The sequence below is a fragment of the Apis florea genome, unplaced genomic scaffold, assembly GCF_048593485.1.
Source record: "Apis florea isolate Af1SG1 unplaced genomic scaffold, ASM4859348v1 contig_2201_pilon, whole genome shotgun sequence".
Classification (NCBI taxonomy): domain Eukaryota; kingdom Metazoa; phylum Arthropoda; class Insecta; order Hymenoptera; family Apidae; genus Apis; species Apis florea.
The window spans coordinates 54,368-76,060 of NW_028256542.1; the positions used below are offsets into that span (position 1 = coordinate 54,368).

The 21,693-nt window shown below is 27.0% G+C and overlaps 3 protein-coding genes across 3 annotated transcripts; 1 reads left to right on the forward strand and 2 right to left on the reverse strand.

The window, feature by feature from the left end:
- Positions 1-45: 45 nt before the first annotated feature.
- On the reverse strand, positions 46-2,969 carry LOC100869501 (membrane protein BRI3). Its single transcript, XM_003692537.4, has 3 exons — positions 2,569-2,969; positions 1,765-1,967; positions 46-1,566 (listed from the first exon to the last, which is right to left on the reverse strand). Exons 1-3 carry the CDS (start codon positions 2,636-2,638, stop codon positions 1,435-1,437), a joined length of 405 nt encoding a protein of 134 aa, XP_003692585.1. The 5' UTR covers positions 2,639-2,969; the 3' UTR covers positions 46-1,434.
- Positions 2,970-4,008: 1,039 nt separating this feature from the next.
- On the forward strand, positions 4,009-13,764 carry Sec71 (ADP ribosylation factor guanine nucleotide exchange factor Sec71). Its single transcript, XM_003692535.4, has 13 exons — positions 4,009-4,525; positions 5,285-5,784; positions 5,857-6,254; positions 6,367-6,771; positions 6,865-7,221; positions 7,287-7,598; positions 7,666-7,907; positions 8,027-8,307; positions 8,477-8,807; positions 8,963-9,559; positions 9,637-9,857; positions 9,922-10,125; positions 10,416-13,764. The coding sequence occupies exons 1-13, from the start codon at positions 4,408-4,410 to the stop codon at positions 11,541-11,543; spliced, it is 5,094 nt and encodes a 1,697-aa protein (XP_003692583.1). The 5' UTR covers positions 4,009-4,407; the 3' UTR covers positions 11,544-13,764.
- On the reverse strand, positions 13,056-21,527 carry Oseg2 (intraflagellar transport protein Oseg2). Its single transcript, XM_012484981.3, has 14 exons — positions 21,367-21,527; positions 21,024-21,167; positions 20,837-20,949; positions 20,557-20,742; positions 19,843-20,256; positions 19,092-19,721; positions 17,737-18,183; positions 16,902-17,637; positions 16,268-16,828; positions 15,747-16,190; positions 15,353-15,676; positions 14,841-15,257; positions 14,017-14,631; positions 13,056-13,951 (listed from the first exon to the last, which is right to left on the reverse strand). The coding sequence occupies exons 1-14, from the start codon at positions 21,403-21,405 to the stop codon at positions 13,814-13,816; spliced, it is 5,208 nt and encodes a 1,735-aa protein (XP_012340435.1). The 5' UTR covers positions 21,406-21,527; the 3' UTR covers positions 13,056-13,813.
- Positions 21,528-21,693: the final 166 nt, after the last annotated feature.

A 21,693-nucleotide genomic window follows, 5' to 3' on the forward strand; every position in this document is an offset into this window, starting at 1 on the left:
AAAAAAAAAATTTCATAAAAGGAAATTTATTAAATAATAATACTATTTAACAAATATTAATATATTAATATTTTTTTATATAAATATGTTCCATTTAAGTTACATAATATTTACATCAATTTAAAATTTAAAAAATTTTTTTGATTTCTTGTGATTTTCTTTCTTTATTTTTATACTTTTATCATTTTTTATCTTTATTATTATTTTTATCATTGTTAATTTTTCATTGGAAAAATTTTCGATGATTCTAAAAATTTTCTAGAAATTGATAACAATTTTATTATAACAAATTCATTCTTTATAAAAATATATTTGTAGATTTTTGTTTGCAAAATTATTAATAGCTTGCAAAATTTGAAAAATATCTAGTATTTTCAAGTAGTGTTTTATGATTTCTGATGTTATTTCACACAAAAAAGTATATATTAAGAAAACTTTCTAAATATTTTTTTTTTTTCTCAAAAGTTTCTTCAATAATAAATAAAAATATTTCTTTTAAATATTAGAATGATTTCAATATATTTTTAAGTATAGTTCCATTTTATAAAAATAAAATTTATAATGCAAATGATTAACAAGTTTTATAACAATCATATACATTATAAAATTAATTATATTTAGGAAAAAATTTATTGACATTTTCTTTGAGATTCAAATATTTTAGCATTTAACAAATGTTAAATGTATTTTAAAAACTCAATTTAATAGCATATCAAGAAATGTTTTTATAAGACAATAACATAAATAATAAAAATAAAAAGTACAAATTTCATTGAATTTATTTTTTATAAAATATGTTATATATAAGTTTCGATAAATTATTTTATATTAAAAATAATCCAAAATGATTTAAATGTAATGATTTTATGTAAGTATAGGAAAATTTCAATGAAATCTGTTTTAAACATATTTGTATCATTACAAATATACTATAAATATAAAGTTCAGTCTAATTTATATTGCTCCTTTTCTCATTTAATAAGAAATCTTACAAACTATGATATATTTATATATTATATATTAATAAACTATTTCATTATTCATTATTATAAAATATACTATAATAATATATAACATTATTAGTTGGAAATTTTTATGTATAATTTACAAAACAGCACAAGTGTCATGTAAATCAATAAAGTCTTAAATGCATAGAGAATCTTTTAATTGTACATATGTCAATATTTCATGAACTTCATGAACTCAACATTTAACCAATTATTGTAGATATCTTTGATCACTGAAGCATTATTTTTCCTCAAATAATGCAAATACATAGATAAATATAATTATATAATATTAGTAAAAAATTAATTACTTATGTTTGTTCTCATCTTTCAATATCTACATAATTATATTATCTATATAATTATATTAAAATTAGATTAATAATGTATTTAGTTTTAGAAATGGTTACTATAATATAGTAACACATTAACCAAAATATGCACCACAATTAGAACAACGTCGTGTCTTTAACAACAAGCAACAAATTATGCCCACTGGGAAGAATAGAATAGCACATAGTAGTCCAAGACATGTAAAATCATCTTCCATAATGCCCACCTATGTTTTAGTTAAAATCTGAGTTTAATCATTCTTTTTTTAAGTTTTTTACAAATTTTTTTAAATTGAGATTTTTAAGTTTATGAAAATAGAAATATATTATAATTAAAATTTTAAATAAATTAATAAAAATAAAAAATATAAATATAAATTCAGAAATTATATTATTTTAAAGAATGGTTAATTAAGAAATCTCACTCTACATGCAGGACATCCTCCAACTAAAATAATTTCTGGCATAATTATCGTAGTTGATTGTGTAGAACCATAAGAAGGTACATAGTTATGACTATTACTAGTTCCACTGGCACTAGGATAATATCCTGGAGGTGGAGGCCATGAAGTAGATTCTTGACATTGTGTGGAATTGTATCCTGGTGGTGGTTGCCATGAACAATTTACTATGCAAAATATATTTCATATTAATTTTTAATGTTTTTAAAAATAGTTTTAAAAAATAATAATTTAAAATAAAAAAAAGATTATTATTTATTATTAATTAAATAAAATACAATAATATATTGAAAATATATTGAAAATTAATTTATTTTTTTGTAGATATCATTATCTAATCAATTTAGATAATTTATTTGAAATACAAAAAATAAATCATAATATGATAAACGAAAAATTACTTATTTAAAATAAAATTAATAATAGAAACTAAATGCAACTAATTTTTTATAGTTTTAAAATATTTAAAACATTAATTAAAATATTTTATAATATATAATGTTAATAGTATAGATTTATATTATATTAATATTTTTTAATTACTTTTCAAAATTTTAATAATGCTAATAAAATAATTTTAATCATGTCTTAAAAATTTCATAAACATTTTTCATAATAATGAATAATAAATATAGGAATTAAAAATTATTACGAAATTATTCTTAATTTAAACTTTGTAACTTAAATATAATTAAATTAAATATTAATAAAAGTAATTTTTAAATGCAAAAAAGTATTGAACAGTAATATTAGAATTTTATCACTTACTTTCTGGTGCAGTTGCCGCCGTATAAGACGGAGGTTTATCATCTTTTGGATTCAACGGTTGTTTTTCCATTATTTAATAATTAAATTAATTGCTTTTATTAGCAATTCATGCAATCAATTTAATTAAATAATTAACATTGATTCAATAATTTTTTGACAATTAGTGTTCGTAATGGTCTCCAAACCTTATAATGCGATTCCAAAATAAATAATGCATCGATATTTCCGTTTGGAAGAATCTATGAAATACTGTAAGATTAAGATTTCTCTTTTATTCTTCAATTAGAAAACGAAGTTTTATTGGTTGATCAGTTGTGACGTCATTATATACATATATATAATATATATAATCGTTTTAATTTAATACGCGTTTCAAGCCGCATAATAAACGTGTCATCTGTTATAATTAAATAAATATGTATAAATATTTCATTAGTAATTTATTTACAAATTTTTTTTCAAATTATGAGAATTATATTTAATATAAATAATTTATTAAAAATTATGAAATATGAAAATTTTTCATATTTAAGTTAAAATAAATTTTTCTTTTAGTTTTTATATGAAGATTAAGTATAATTATATTAATTAAATATTTTTGAATTTTCATTTTTATTATTGATTTAATAAAAATGTTGTTTTTATCAGTAATCATTGATTTAATCTTTTAAATATTTCTGTATTTAATGTTTAATTATTTGTCTTTAAATTCGAAATTTATATATCTAGAAATTATTAATCATTTATTTGAAAATTTATTTATTTATTTGAATATTTGATTATTTAGTTAATTTATATTAATTACAATTTGTTGAATACTAAAAAAAAAAAAAGATAAAATGGACAATTAAATAAAAATCTTTTTATGCTTATAAATATTGATATAATTTATTAATTATTTAGTTATTTATAATACTATATTATATATATATATATATACATATAATATATATATTACATATTTAATATAATTATTTTGTATCTTCTATAGATAAATTTATGGAATTGTGCATTTTATGAATACAGTTACAATATCTATTATAATCGCTAAAAAATTATGCTAAAAAAAAATAAAATCAATTAAGTTTAAAGAATAATTCTTTTTTATTATAAATTTTTCTTTTTAACAAATCAATAACAAAGTTGAAATTATGAAATATTTTAAAATATAAAGATTTGATTTTTCCCGCTATTATTTAGTACCATTTATAAAAGATAATGTTCATAATATTTTATCTGTTATAAATTTTTATTTTTTTTAATTATTTTAAATGAATAATCACTACTAAAAATATATTTTTAATAAAAAAACGCATAAATAATAATTCGAAATTTAAAAAAAAAAGAAAATATTAAGAAATTTCATAAAAGTTTGAAACGTATATACGATACTGATCTAGGGATTCCTAAATACTAGGGATTTCATCATAAATAACTAGCAAATTGAGGGCGCCACATGATTCTCCTTCGTCGTTTAGTCTGTGTCCTCTGTGATTTCTCTGTTGTTTCGAAAGTTTGCTGTCATTTTTTGAAATTTCATCATCATTTTATAACATTTCATAGAAAAATGATTTGAGACAATATTTTATGACGAGATTAGTTTGAAGTATTATTGTCTTTCTCGTTTGTCGTTCTCAAAGCTCCTGATCGATCCGCATTTCATCGACAGTGTCGCAGAAGTTGCCAGTCTCTGCAGACAACTTCTGCCTTCAAAAGATAGTGCAAGACAATGCATGAGGAACCGGTACATAAATTACAGTGGTAAAGATGCGAGACTCTCGTCGAGTCACGTGTGCTCCCGTGGCAGCCTAGCAGCGGAATCAGCACGGCTCGGCGACGATGCGAGATAACTCCAAAGAAATGTTCATTATCAGAGCTTTGGAAAAGATCCTGGCTGACCGGGATGTCAAACGGTCGCACCTTTCTCAACTTAGAAAATCCTGTGAAACTGCACTTGGTAAATAATTAATTGTAAAAGTTCTCTATAATACTATATAATAATACTATATGTATAATTGAAAGAATTTTTTGAGATTTATGCAAATAAAATGAAAATTATAAAATACATTATAAAATTTTACTTGCATATAAGTATATTATATTAAATTCAAAATTATAATATATTATTGTATATAAATAATTACATTATATATTTTATATATATTTTATAATTTATATTAATAAATAATTTTATATTTTTATTCATCATATATTTTAATATTATAACTTCATATATTTTAATAAACAATAGATTGAAATCATTAAATTAATATTTAGATATTAAAAATTAAGTAGAATTGCATTTTTTAGTCTTCATGGAAAGATATAAATTGGATTAATTCAATACATATTAATACATATTACATCAGCTTTTTATTAGTTTGACATTTAAGATAAAACTATATATATTATAACTATATATAACTATATATATATATATATATATAATTTTGAATAATACATAATCATATTCAATGGTCTTAAACTTTAATACTTTAATATTTAATGCATTTATATATATATATATATATATATATATATATATATATAAAACAGCTAATATATATCTCTTTGTCATATTTCAGTCTATTTTTATTTATTTATTATTATAGAAATAAAAAAGTTAATATACAAAGTTACTTAAGTAACATATTAAATTTTGAAAATATATTTAAAAGATATTTAAAAGATTTACTTAAATTATTTTATTTTTCAGATAACTTACGAAATGAAATCAAAGAAGGCTCTAATACTCAGGTCTCAACTGCTTTGCCACAACCACGCAGCGATTCATATGTTATTTCTGCAGAAAAGTATTTTCTGCCATTTGAATTGGCTTGTCAAAGCAAATCACCAAGGATTGTGGTTACTGCTCTGGATTGTTTGCAAAAATTAATTGCATATGGACATCTTACAGGAAACATACCTGATTCTACAGAACCAAATAAATTATTAATTGTTCGCATTGTTGAGACAATATGTGGATGTTTCATGGGACCACAAACAGATGAAGGAGTTCAATTGCAGATTATAAAAGCTCTTCTTACAGTAATGACCAGTCAACATGTAGAAGTTCATGAAGGTACTGTTTTGCTTACTATACGTACAGTGTACAGTGTTTACTTGGCTTCGAGGAATCTAGTAAATCAAACTACTGCTCGAGCTACACTCACTCAGATGATTAATGTTATTTTTGCACGTATGGAGACACAGGCAGTAAGTTTATCAATTATCTAATATAAAACTATTTAAACATTTATAAAAATAATTTTGATTTTTATATTCTAGGAGGAAGAAACAGTTCGAACCGAAATAGAATCTGAAACAAGCAACATGAATTCTACTAATTGTAATTCTGGTGGTGATATTGAAACTGAGACAGTGAATCATGAAGAATCATCAATGGAGAATAATCAAGAACCACAGTTAATAGTTCGAGGAATTTTGGAAGATGTCGTAAATTCCATTATTCCTGAAGATTCAACAAATACAACTATAATAACATCAGAAGAAGCCAGCTTAGATCAAGTGCCTATAGACGAAAATTCTGATGAAGCAGTTGCAGAAAATGACAATATGGTTCGGGCAAAATTCACGCATGTATTGCAAAAGGATGCTTTCTTGGTCTTTAGAGCACTTTGCAAACTTTCAATGAAACCACTTCCTGATGGCACTCCAGATCCCAAGTATGAAAAATTTTTTAATTAATAGGATATTTTAGTATTAGTATAGAAAAATATTTTCGAAAAACTTATAATTTCTTTTTAAAATACATTTTTTATAATATATTCTTTCTAGGTCTCATCAATTAAGATCGAAGATTCTTTCTTTGCAATTGCTTCTTGGTATACTACAAAATGCTGGACCAGTATTGCGTTCTAACGAAATGTTTGTTATAGCCATAAAACAATATCTCTGTGTGGCATTGTCGAAAAACGGTGTCTCTTCTGTTCCTGAAGTATTTGAATTGTCTCTGGCATTGTTCCTCGCACTATTGGCTCGTTTCAAAGTGCACTTAAAGATGCAAATAGAAGTTTTTTTTAAAGAAATTTTCATGAACATTCTCGAGACTTCCAGTAGTTCCTTTGAACACAAATGGATGGTAATTCATGCTTTGACTCGCATTTGTGCGGATGCACAAAGTGTTGTAGATATATATGTAAACTACGATTGTGATCTGTCAGCTGCAAATCTATTTGAAAGGTTTGTAAAAAAAATATACATAAATTCGTTGAATAAATTGAATTTATTATTATTATTATTTTTATTTTTATTTATTTATTTTTTTCATTATAGACTTGTGAATGATTTATCAAAGATTGCACAGGGTAGACAAGCTCTAGAATTAGGTGCTTCACCCAATCAGGAGAAATCAATGCGGATTAGGGGTCTTGAATGTTTGGTATCAATTTTAAAATGTATGGTCGAATGGAGCAGAGATTTATATGTGAATCCTAGTGTTCCAGCTGATCAACAATTTCCATCTGAACCTCCTGATCCTCCAGTGGAACCTCTACTTCCTCGTTATGGAAGTGCTGGCAGTCTCTCTTCGGCAAATTCTAGTTTAGTAGGTAATAAAGAGATCCCAGATTCTCCTGAGCAATATGAAGTGCAAAAACAACAAAAAGAAGTCTGGGAAACTGGAATTGACATGTATGTACAATTAATTTTCTATTAATACATATACTCTATTAATTAAATTAATATTTTTATTTTAGTTTTAATCGAAAACCAAGTAAAGGAGTACAATATCTTCAAGAGCAAGGTCTCTTAGGTAATTCGTCTGAAGATGTTGCTCGTTGGCTTCATATGGACGAACGTCTTGATAAGACCGCGATCGGCGATTTTCTTGGCGATCATAATCATAATCAGGTAATGTACAGTTATATTGATCAAATGAATTTTGCCGATCGCGATTTAGTTACAGCCCTCAGATATTTTCTTGAGGGTTTCCGATTACCTGGTGAAGCCCAAAAGATTGATCGCTTAATGGAAAAGTTTGCTAGCAGATATTGTGAATGTAATCCAAAGTAAGTATCCAATTAAATTTCCGTATTATTTACAATGCTTAATCATCTTTTTTTTCAATATTTCTAGTAATGGATTATTTACAAGTGCAGATACTGCATATGTATTGGGTTTCTCAATTATTATGCTAACTACCGATCTTCATTCACCTCAAGTAAAAAATAAAATGACAAAAGAACAATACATAAAGCTAAATCGACGTATTAGTGACAATGAGGATTTACCTGAAGAATATTTATCGAAAATTTATGATGAGATTGCGGGTAATGAAATTAAAATGAAATCCAATCCTAATCGACCTGGCAAACAAGGTACATAAAAATTTTTTAAATTGAAAAAATTATTATATCATATAGTATTATTTTTAAATTGAAAAAATTATATCATATAGTATATCATATAATATTAAAATTAATGTTTAATATTATAGTAATATCTAGCGAAAAAAAGCGACGGCTTTTATGGAATATGGAAATGGAAGTAATTTCAACAGCAGCTAAAAATTTAATGGAATCTGTTAGTCATGTTCAAGCACCATTCACTACAGCTAAACACTTAGAACATGTTCGACCGATGTTCAAAATTGCATGGACACCATTTTTAGCCGCATTCAGTGTTGGCCTTCAAGACTGTGATGATCCAGAAATTGCTTCCCTTTGTCTAGATGGCATTAGATGTGCAATACGCATCGCTTGCATATTTCATATGACGGTAAATATTTGTACAATTTCAGCAAAATTTTAAACTAGTTCAGTTTTAATCGATTAATTAATTTTTCATTTTATTATAAAATTGTATCATAATATGTTCATATATATTATATTTGATTTCAAATAAGTTAAACATTTGTTTTAAATATATTTCTATTTTTCAATTATAGTTAGAACGGGATGCATATGTGCAAGCTTTAGCACGGTTCACTTTATTAACTGCAAATTCACCAATCACTGAAATGAAAGCAAAGAATATTGACACAATTAAAACTCTAATTACTGTCGCTCACACTGATGGCAACTATCTTGGTAGCTCTTGGTTGGATGTTGTAAAGTGTATCTCTCAACTTGAACTTGCTCAATTGATTGGTACTGGAGTTAGACCACAACTTCTTGGTCCACCTTCAAAACCACATTTCCCAGCACCATTAGTGAATTTCAATTTAACTCACAATAACTCTCACCAGAATAATAATTTGAATCTCAGTTCGTTAGATCGTAAGTATATCTTTGATTATTTATTATATTTTTTCGAATTTTATTTTTATTTAATAAAAATTTTTAATTTTTAATTAGAATTTTTTTTCATAAAATATTTTATTATGTTATTGAACAAGAATATGTTACACAATATATTATCTTATTTTTTGTAGCCAGTGTAAAAGAATCTATAGGTGAAACAAGCTCTCAAAGTGTGGTAGTTGCTGTTGATCGAATATTTACTGGTTCTACTAGATTAGATGGTGATGCTATTGTAGAATTTGTAAAAGCTCTTTGTCAAGTTTCTTTAGAAGAATTATCTCATCCAACACAACCAAGAATGTTTTCTCTAACCAAGATTGTAGAAATTTCTTATTACAATATGGGACGTATCAGACTCCAATGGTCTAGAATTTGGCAAGTGATAGGAGATCATTTTGATAGGGTTGGCTGTAGTCCTCGTCAGGATATTGCCTTCTTTGCAGTCGATTCTTTGAGACAACTTGCAACCAAATTTATTGAAAAAGGAGAATTCGCTAATTTCCGATTTCAAAAAGATTTTCTTAGGCCATTTGAGCATATTATGAAAAAAAACCGTTCTCCGATGATACGGGATATGGTAGTCCGTTGTGTTGCGCAAATTGTGCACTCACAGGCTCCTAACATTCGATCAGGATGGAAAAATATATTCAGTGTATTCCATCATGCAGCTAGTGATAGAGATGAAGCTGTAGTGGAGCTTGCGTTTTCTATGACTGGAAAAATTATAAGTAAGTGTTTCTGATATTCAAGATAGTAATTTTAATTTTATTCTATAAAAAAATATATATATATAATATATTTTCAGATGAGTTATACGCTGAAGATTTTAGTATTATGGTTGATTCTTTTCAAGACGCTGTAAAGTGCCTCAGTGAATTTGCTTGCAATGCCTCTTTTCCAGAGACAAGCATGGAAGCTATAAGATTGATACGTTCTTGTGCATCATATATTGATGCCAATCCGAATCTTTTTGCAGAGGGCATGATGGATGATAGTGGAATGGTATCTGAAGAAGACAGAGCTTGGGTAAAAATCCTTTACCCATATCAACTTTAATGAAAAATTTACAAATTGAGAAATCTTTTTTTAGGTTAGAGGATGGTTTCCATTGTTATTTGAATTATCATGTATAGTAAGCAGATGTAAATTAGATGTTCGAACACGTGCATTAACTGTTCTTTTTGATGTTGTGAAAACACATGGAGCTTCTTTCAAACCTCATTGGTGGAAAGATCTATTTCAAGTTTTATTTAGAATCTTTGATAACATGAAACTTCCTGAGCAGCATACAGAGGTAGATAAAATTTATTTTTCTTAAATTGCTATAATGCTTATTTAATATCAATATTGATTGATTAATTTTTATAAATATTACATTTTTCGAAAAAGTATTTGACTTTTTCTTTTATTCATAATCATTCACATCTGGGTATACTTTCTTGTAAGTATCTTTAGAAATTGGACAAAAATATTTTAATGCAATCAAGATTAATTATGAACATCAAATATTCTATATAATTCAAATTAATAATACATTTTATTATTAATTTTTATAGATGATATAAATTTATGCTAATATTTCAGAAAGCAGAATGGATGACAACAACGTGCAATCACGCTCTATATGCAATCGTCGATGTATTTTCACAATTTTACGATATTTTGGGACCTCTTCTCTTAGAACAGTTATATTCTCAGCTACTCTGGTGCGTACAACAAGACAATGAACAACTGGCACGTTCTGGAACTAACTGCTTAGAAAACCTAGTGATCAGCAATGGTATAAAGTTTGATGAACAAACTTGGGAAAAAACTTGCAGTTGTGTTCTGGATATTTTTCAAAGCACTCTGCCATCTGCTTTACTCACTTGGAAACCTCAATCGCCTAATAAAGAATCTGATTTAGATATAATCACAGGAGAAGCAGATAGTCATGTAGGAATCCTTAAAAGAAGTAACAGTTCTCAAAGTTTAACAAATGGCGAGACTGTGAAGAACAAAATTTTTTCCGCATTACTAATAAAGTGTGTCGTGCAATTAGAATTGATTCAGACTATAGACAACATTGTATTTTACCCAGCCACATCGCGAAAAGAGGATCAAGAAAACTTAGCATTAGCACAAGCAGATATGTTTAATGGAAAATCTTCTGAGTTGGGTGCAAGGGCTGGTGCAGATCAACAAAAAGAGGAACAAGGCATGTATTGTGCTCTGACTACAATGCACTTATTACAATTAGTTGAATGTTTATTAAAGTCACATAGATTTGCAAAGAGTTTTAATTCTAATCACGAGCAATGGAATGTGTTATGGAAGGCTGGTTTCCGGGACAATATCAAACCGAATTTGCTTAAACAAGAAACACAATCTTTAGCATGTGCATTAAGAATTCTCTTCAAAATGTATAGTGACGAAACTCATAGAGTTGATTGGAGCAAAGTGGAAACAAGACTCGTCGAGGTAGCCTGTGAAGCATTACAATATTTCTTGACACTTTCTACTGAAGCTCATAGAGATGCCTGGACTCCAATACTTTTGTTACTTCTTACAAGGATCTTAAAGATGAGTGACAATCGGTTTGCTGTTCATGCATCCAGCTGTTATCCCTTACTTTGTGAAGTTATGTGCTTTGATCTCAAACCAGAATTAAGGTCTGTGCTCCGAAGATTTTTCTTAAGAATTGGTCCAGTATTCAGGATCACACAGCAGTAATTATTACAATAAAATCGTTGTGAAATATACGATTATATAATCTTTGAGATGACCTTAAAAATGATAGGAGAGAGTTTTGCAACTTGAAACTGATTTTTTTTGGATGAACATGAAAAATTCCATAATTAAATATAAATTATTTATTTGTTTATATAAAGGAAATGATGAATAGAATATAAAATTTTTTATCAGATTGATTTTAGATTTTTGTTTTGAAGAAAAAATTTAAAATAAATATACTTGATAATAAAAAAATACTGTATGCAAAAGTTAATAGCATTTATTTAATCTTTTTTTCATTTTTTTCAAAGTGGAAAGTCAAAATTAATTATTCTAACTATTGTAAAATTTTTTAATAATTTATATATATTGTATTTTTTTTGATTTTTAATTTGAAAATAACTATGCTTTATTCTTCTTGCAAGAGTTTCTCCTATGTATTGTAATGTGAATTAGAACAAAAAAGAAATGGTTCATTTAAAATATTTTATCTTGAGAAATAAAAGAAAAATTATTAAATATGGATCTTGTTCGATATTTAAAAATAAACATACGAAATAACATGTCGAACAAAATGAATTTTAGTAAAATTTTAGAAAAAAGCATAATATGTATGTATTGTATATGTTCAGAACTTCTTTATATTTAACATATTCTTCATTTTTATAAAAAAAAGAGAGGATTTAAAGTGAAGAGTTCTATAGTCAAATTAATACATATATTTAATAAATAGGATGTTTTCTGGATTTGATAAAATATACAATTTCTAAAGAAGATAATAATAATAGACTTATATTCAAGTATATTTTCTTTTTATATTTAAATTCAAATTGGAAGATCTTAAATATTGTTTTAGTGATTTTTTATGGAATTACTTAATTACAAATGAAAATTAATAAGAGACATTTTTAAATATAAATTATTTAAACAGGATATATAATAATAATAATTCTCGGATGTAAATAAAAAAATAAAATTTATTTAAAATTATGAAAACATAATATATGTTTTGAATAAGAAATTTAATATGAAATGAATAAGAAAAAAAAGTAGTATTTCCAGAAAATGCAATATTTATCAAATATTTTGTATATTTAATTATTATTAATATATACAAAGTGTCTCTTGAAGTATATTATATTATAACTATAAGAAATAGATTACTGAGTGAAAAATAAGATGATTTTCAATATTTTTATAATAGCATTGATTAGTAACTTTATAATTCCTAAGTATGTTGAAAACTCTATGATATTAAGTAAAATTTTTAATAAATTATCTTGTTTTTGACTTAGAAATCTTTATAGTACATTTCTATAGACACTTTCCGTATATTTATATAAAATACTTAGGAAATGATGGTATAAGCAAGAAATGGCATACTTAATTAAAGATAAAAGTGTACATGTTTTGTTAAAAGATGTTCTTTTATTATCACAATAAATGTAAAGAATAGCTATTGTATATTAATATATTAGAAAAAAGATACTTTATTATAAAATTTTAAAGCAATTAAAGTTTCAATTTTTATATGTTTAAAATTTATTTAGTTTTTCATTAATTTTTTTTCAAGATTTTATTTTATATTACTATTTTTGTATGTATATTCTATCACAAATATCATACTTTGTTATATCAAAATAAGTAATATAAATAATAAAAATAAAATATAAAAAAAATCAAAGATTTCAAGAAAGTTGAAAAAAACATATAAAGAAGAATTTAAAAAATATCTTTCAAAATTTATATATATATTTAATATTGTGAAGTTTCTCATTTCTAGCTTGTACTACTATTTTCGAAATGTAGAATATAAAATATTGTGTATAAAATGCAATATGCACATAGTCATCACTGAATAGTCATATAAATATAAATATCCATTGTGAATAGATATTCAAACAACGAGTGATAATTATTCTGATAACTTGCAAAGATATATATAAATTCAATCTAATGATAATACATGAAAAATTCCGTGGATGCACAGTGCATGTATATTCACATTGCATACAAACTATTTATGTTTAAATTAGATTAATTATTTACATAATACAGCTTTATTTAAATAAATTCTAGGTAAACGAGGAAATCTATTTGTTCCTGTGTTACTTTGTTTTAAAAAAATCACTATAGATTGTTAAATATATTTTATGTATGTACATGGAACTAAAATATTCTTAATGTATTCATATTTACATTAAAATTTATGTTTCTGCAATTTGATTTCTAATTTAATAATATAAGAAATTGAATAAATAATAATGTCTTCAAAACGAATAATTTAAAATTGTTCCAAACCATTCTTGAATAAAAGCTAAAATATCATTAAGATTTGAATCTTGGGGAGCTTGACGTGCAGTATTAATCAACTTTGTCCAATCATCACGATCTGCCACATGCTCGCCCTTAATAAAAAATAATTATTATACAAAATTAAAAAATGATTTAAAAAAGAGAATTTAAAAAGTACCTCTGAAAACCTAATTATTGGACCTCGAATAGGATAACCAGTCAGTATACAACCTTGAAGATTTGTAGAACCAATAGAATGAGCACTTAATGATCCTACATACACTCCTCTATGATCTGTAGGGAGAATCTGTTCTATTTTTTGATCCATAGACACAGCAAGAACCCATTCACGAACTTCTTCTCTTTGTTCTGTTGTTAAACTTAATGTTTCTGGCAGAGGAACCTCCATTGGAAAATCTGTTATAGCCAAATCATCAACGTCTAATACAGTACTATCACCTTCTTCAATGCATTCCTCCAAATCCAGGAAGTGATTCAGGAAAACAAAAGCCTCACTATTTTTTCCAACTGCTCGTGCTTTAATTCCAGCTTCATAATAAGCTCTGTCAGCCAGAAGAACATCAGTATATCTCAATAAAGTAATGGAGGTTTTTAAAACCAGTTCAGAAAGTACAGAATAATCATTGCAACCACATTTTACTGCTGAATAATGTGTAGCTTCAAGTAATTTCTTAAATTTAAATTTTAAACCAGATTCTGATGATTTTAGATTGTTCCAAAGATTTAAAAGAACAGTTCTTAAGAGAGCTAAGTATCTATATTCATAATATGCCTGAAATATAATATATAGTAATATAATAATATTGTATTTTATTTTATGAGTATCATTTTTTAATTAAATTTAATAAAATATAATTGAATAAGAGGAAGAAATAACATTGATTTCACAATTGTAAAAAATGAAATTATTTAAGTAAGCAATTTTCTTATTATTTTTTAAATTTATTAATCAATATATTAATATTAATCTACTATACTTACTTCTGAATTTAAGATACTTTCTGATAATTGCAGATACAAATTAAAATTTTGTTGAATGGGAGGAGTTCCGTATTTAACATACAATTGTAAAGCTTCTAATGGAGTATTTCCTTTTAGAAGTTGCACTGCTCTTTGTGCCACATATTTATGTAAAATTTGAGTTCCTTGAATGTTTGCAGTTTCAAATACTTGATTCCATTGACCTTTGTTAGCCAATATCTCAAGTCCAGCATCTACATCTATTTCCACGAGTTTATCTATTTGTCCATCTCTGAGTATTGCTTCCTTATACTTTTCTTCGAGGTAAGGTTCTATATCTGGTGCCAATTCATTCACAATTCGTTTAGCTTTTTCCCATTCCCCAATTGAAGTTAATGCATCAATAGCATCTTTTAATCTATCTGCTTGTAAGAATACCTAAAAAAGTGATATCATATCAGATACATCAGAAAATAAAAATAAAATTATATCACTTTTTTATTACAACATATATTTATTGATAAGATAATAACCTGGGCAGCAATAGCATATTCTCCAATAGAAAATAATCGTGAACCAAGATCTCCACCGACTTGGGCAGCAGTTTCTGGATCAGCTTGATGAAGTAAAATATCAGCAGCTTTGATAAGAGATGATCTAGGTGCTTGAGGATCCAAAATTAAGATATCTAGAGCAGCTCGCACTTCACCGACTTCTAACCATTTTCTGGCTTCTTCAAACGCGTTCGTACCTGCAAGAGAAGCACTTTTTTGACCTAATTCACGCCGAAGGTTTGCTTCTTGACTAGGTAAATATTCTCTGCAAACTCGTAACGCTTCAGACCACATTCCTGCTTTCTGTAACATTTAAAAAATATTAAAAAATTTTAAAAATAAATCAATATATAATATATTTTTAAATATTTACCTTATAATGTTCGATAATCATTTCAGGTTTATGTGCTCTTAGAAGCAAAGTCTCAGCTAAAGAATAGTCTTGTGCTTCAGCTGCCTCATTAGCTCTAGCAATAAGAACTTGAACAACAGCTTCTTGATTGATTGATTGTGCTACATCCTCAGCAGCTTCCCAATCTCGAGTATGAATATACATTTGAACAGCTTCCATAGTTCTTTCAGCTTTAATGAATTCTTTTTCCGCCTCAGAGAAGCGACCTGCATCTTCTAATGCCATAGCATATCTATAATGAACTTCCTTTTTTTGATCAGTATTTCCATATTTAACAATCTCCAAAGCCCAATCAAACAGATCAGTTTCGCAAGCTAACTGTAAACATTCATCTAAATAATTCAGTTGCATTAATAATCTTGCAGCTAATTCGGGTGTAAGTGTACGTGCCCATATTAAGGCAATCTATAAAAAATATGAAATTTTAATGATAATATAAATTTTGAATGAAATAAAGAAAAATTATGTTTAATAATTAAGACCTGTTGGGCTGCATTGTTTCCAGCATTTTGTTTTGCCACACGAAGAGCATCTTCCCACATATTAGCTGATCTAAATGCAGTCACTGCACCTTTCCAATCACCAGCTGCAAGATAATGCTCCTCTGCTTCTCGAGGTTTGCCAGAATCATTTAATTCTTTAGCTAAATGTATATGAGTTGCCTCTAGAAGATCTGGTCTATATTTTCCTACCAGTCTGATCATATCTGCACGACGACCAGCTTTCCTGTACATTGCTATAGCTGAATCATATTTACCAATAGCAAGATACAGATCTTCAGCATGCTTAAAATCTCCTGCTTCGCAAAGAGCTATAGCATACTTAATCAAGATTTCATTCGCTTCCTCAGATGTCATGTACTCCAATGCCACTTCATGGGCACGACTCCAATTGCCATTTTGTACATGGACATCTATTGCACGTTTGATATCTCCGGAACGAATGAAGAGTCTTTCTGCTAAGTTTTTCTCGCCTATGGAAGCGAAATAATCGGCCAATTTTTCACACTGTTTCTTTATTGCAGGATCATCATCCTCAATTACCTGCAAAAAAATTCTTAATAAAAATATTTCTTTCTAATTTTATAAAAATGAAGAAAGTTAAAGGAATACTTACCTGCAGAATTTGTAGACCTTTTCTCCATTGTCGTGCATTGATAGCAGCATCTAAAGCTAAAGCAGTTTCTCCTGCTTCTATGAAATGATTAATAGCTGCATCATAATGACCAGCAGAAACCAAATGTTTACCCCAATCTCTTTCAAGTTCAACCACAGATGTGGGATCCACTTTTCTGGACAGTTCTAATGCTCTTGCAAATACACCAGCTTGAGAGTAGCACTTAATAGCTTCCAAAGGTTCCGAAATTTTCTCTAACAGTTCTCCAGCTAATTCCATTAAATCTGTTACTTTCAAAACTTTCAAAATTTCATTAACAATCGATCTATCTTCTAGTAACTCATCATTGGCTAAAGCAAGTCGAGCTGCTCGACCAGGTCGACGAGCATCCAAATATAATTTGACTGCTCGTCGAGGATTAGTGGATTCTAAAATAGCAGCAGCTCTGGCTGTCTGACCACTTTCAAGTAACCAAGTCAAATGTCTATCTCTAAGTTCCTGGAGACCTGACCATCCTCTGTTTTGTGCCAAAATTAATGCATCTTCCCAATGCCAATACTTTTGATACATATCCAAAGCTTGGTTTAATTCATTTTGCTCTAAATAAATTGCTTCTGCAGTTTTTAATTCACCATTTAGAATTGCAAGTTTTGCCCAACAATCTGGATTTGAAAGTGGATCATGTCCAGTCTCTACACTATATTTTTCACCAATTTCTATTACATTTTTTAGAAATCTGAAAAAGCAATAATTTAGTATTATAATTTGTTAAAATATATAGCAAATATAAAGCAATAAAAACATAATTAAGAAGTAAAATATAAAATATATTTACCTAGAACAGGCTACATCTCCAAGAGCAGCATAACATCTGGCAGCTATTAATAGCTGTCTGGCAGCCATTGCATTTCTAGCTACATTTTCCCACATGGCTTCTGCTTGGGGTCTATCAGCTAAATCCTCTAGAAATAATAATGCTTTACCAAAATCATTATCATGTAATGCTGTTCCAAATTCTATCAATGATTCATCTAGCAAATAGGCTACTTTGCCTCCAAGTTCTTCTACTGTGATAGAAGTTCTTCCATCTTCTCTAACAATATCTACAGCATCACCACGAACAGAAATTAAAGTGGCTACTTCAGGAGCATCAACATTATACCAAACTGCCAAAGTTTGTCCAGTTTGGGCCACTACTACATCACTACCTAGTACCCAGGAAGCGAAACTAACTCCAGTTAACAATAAAGTTTTTCCACCTAATTCGTTACTGAGCCATAACCTATGAAAAAAAGATTATAAGCATCATCTCTCAAATAAAATATAAATATAAACAAAAAGAAAGAAAAGGATAAAGTAAGAATTGATTGCTAATATCATCTCTTAAATGACAAAGATCTTTTTAAAAATAAGATAAAAAACCAAATTAGATCTGTAATTTTGTCAAAAGATATAAAAACTTCAGATGAATAGAAGAATTAACTCAATTCAATCACAAAAATTAATAAAGTTAAAAATTAATAAAGATTTTAAAAAATTTTCTTCAATCTTTTATAATATAAATATATGTATTAGATGAATTTATAAATCTTTTAATTATTATTAGTAGTAAATGTGTATATGAGTTTTTTAAATAGAAAAATAAAATAAATTTTTAGAACTTTATAGAACACAGACTAGATATAAATCATTTTTATATTTAAATTGTGGATAAACTATTAGGAATTATGAATCATTGCAATCTATTAAAAATTTTTCGAAAATATATTTAGCACTCTAGAAAGATGGAATTTTCGAATTTTTTTCATTTCTATTCTTGTTACTATTATTTCTTCTCTATACGTATTTTATTTATGATACTTCAAAGATGGCGGATGATTCCTCAACTTTGTGGATTCCGTATCGTAAAAGATGCGTTTTTTATTTTATTTTTGTTTTTCTGCCATTATTTAATCTTTATCTATATTTATATGTGTCATTTCTTTATATATTATATATATATTTTATTATCTTAAAAAAAGATTTCTATATTTGATTAATTTTATTGTCTTCTTTGTCTTTTCTGATTAAATATCTTAACAAAATCTATTCGATCTAATTTTTATATATCTTAAATCTATAATAACATAGGTAATATTTTTACTTTTAAGTTAAAAAATAAAAATATTTTAAGAAAAAAACTTTACTTACCTGGCTCTTTTATCTCTAGATAACAATCTATGACCCGTTTCACTCAGTTCCAACCAATCTACACGCACATCATGAGAAATCATTGCAACAGTGAGCCCAGTTATCAAATCCATTATACGAACAGTTCTAGAATCCAGCAAATAAGCAAGTCTTTTGATGTCTGGTGTTCCAGCAATTTGTCTTTCATTGATTCTTACACTGACTACATGAGGATTAATTGCCTCTGTTCTTACTGAACCTAAAGCTTCGTTATTTCCATATTCAACAATAGTTAATTCTCCTGAGCAGAAAATTAAACATACTCTTGGATATTCAAAAAAGAATTTTTCGGTATTAGTTTTTTCTTCCCAAGGAATTTCACTGATGAGGTTAAATTCAATATCAGCAAGAAGTAGAGTTCTAGCTGTGCGAGCTACCACATTATTATCACTTCTTCCTAGAACTTTAACATCTTCTATTTCATATCCTGTTTGTGATCTAATGATCACAGGTCGATTGCCTTCGTGTAGTGGACGAATAATTACTTGACTAGGTCCAACATAAGCTACTTCGTGACTTCCTCTGATTACTGTTCTTTTCAACACTGTTTCGAATTGTTCTACGGCTCCACAAAGACTGCCTATGAGTAATCTAAAAGAATAATAACAAAAATTTTTAATAGATTTTAGATAAAATATAGATAATTTACGAAAATTTTTAAAAAAATCTCTGATATTTTAAAAATAAGATTATAAGTTAATTGCAAGCAAACCTGGAACCATCACGACGCCAAGATATTGCTGTGACAGTATAAAAATTAGGCAATGATCTCGTATTAGCCTCCTCCCAGATCGAACGTCGAGGACTCCAATCCAAGATTCGTATTTTATCCCAAGAACCAATAGCAATACTCTGTCCACTAGGACTGCAGCAAGCCACTGCGATTTCTTTCTCGTTTTCGCGACTATAATCGAAAGTTTTTACTATTTTACCACGAGTATCATAAAATATTACGCGTCTATCACATCCTGCAGCCAGAATATGAGACTGTGTCCAGGATAATGCATATGCTGGTACGGTATGAGTACAAATACGTCCAGAAGGTTCATGATTTCCATCATCGGTTAAATTATATTTTATAATGCTACCGTCAGCGTGACTTGATAGGAAAGCAGTTCCTCGTATACTATAAAATAGAAAGAAAATATTTATAAAATATAACGATTTCATCAGATTTATGAAAGATATGTTAAATATATATTAGATTATATTTAAATTAGATTTTTAAAAGAATTTTTATAAAGTATCTCAATTAAAAGATATCAAATTAAATATCTCTTTTGTTTTTAATAGAATGTAATAGAATAAATAGAATGTTTATAGCACAATTTGAGGTGATTTTAAAAAAGAAAAATATCATAAAAAAGAATTTTTGTTCTATATCATATCATTTTTTACAAATATAAACACAAAAAAGATAAATTACTTTGAAACCAACGCAATTGTTGTCGAATCAGCTGTATAAAGCGTTTGAGCCTTTTGAGACTTCACCAATGCTACGCGAACCTTACCATCTACCAAACCAACAATAATTGGTCCTTCAATTAACCAAATTAAACAAGTTACTGGAGAACTTTGACGAAATTTGTTGCAAATTACTTTCTTTTCTCCCCTGTAAAATAACATTAAATTTAAATTTAAAATATTTACAGAATATATTTATACAGGGATTAAAAAATTTAATTTTTTTTTTTTTTATTACGTACCATTGTTCTCCAATTTTGTATACATAAATTATACAATCAGTTTGACCTACTGCTATTTTTGTCGAATCTGGGGAAAACGCAATACTTTTGATTACGTAACTCTTTTTACCAAACTGGGAAAAAATTAATAGTTTATTCATAACAAAGAATTTATTTCAAAAAATAATTTTTCTTTTAGCATACGTACCTTTGAATCAATAGGTTTTGTGGAAAATCTATCTCGTTTTACACAATTCTCGTCAAAGAGATATATAGAACGATCAGAGGAGGCGATAGCAAGTTTTAAATTATTTGGTGACCAAACTATACTCACTACTCGATTTTCGCTATCCTATTTTATTTTATAAAATAAACTTTTTATTCTTATTATTATTTTATATCGATTTAGTTCATTAATAATATTGTATTATTTCGTTTAAAGTGCTGTATTTTATATTTTTAAAATATATTTTTATAATAATTACAACAATTTGTATATTACATTGATCAATTATTTTTTTTTTCAAATTAAGTTTAAGAGTTGTACTCACCTGTTGGGGCATAACATTGCCCAAATATTTAAGTAACATTACGATATTTAGTGATCACTTAACATCAACTTATTATTAAATAAATTCAAAATTGTTTAGATTTGCAATCATATTGCTGCACTTCGAGCAACGTAAGCTTCTATTTCACTATAGAACTGTATGAGATGATTTGTGTACACTTGAGTTGCTTAGCAACAATTTGAATACACATAGTTTATAAATGATGAAAATCAAAAAAATTAACGAAAAGTGTTTATTGTCAGAGGAATATTTTCAAAATTGACTTGAATATCCAAAATTATTGAATACTTAATTTTTTCTCAATCA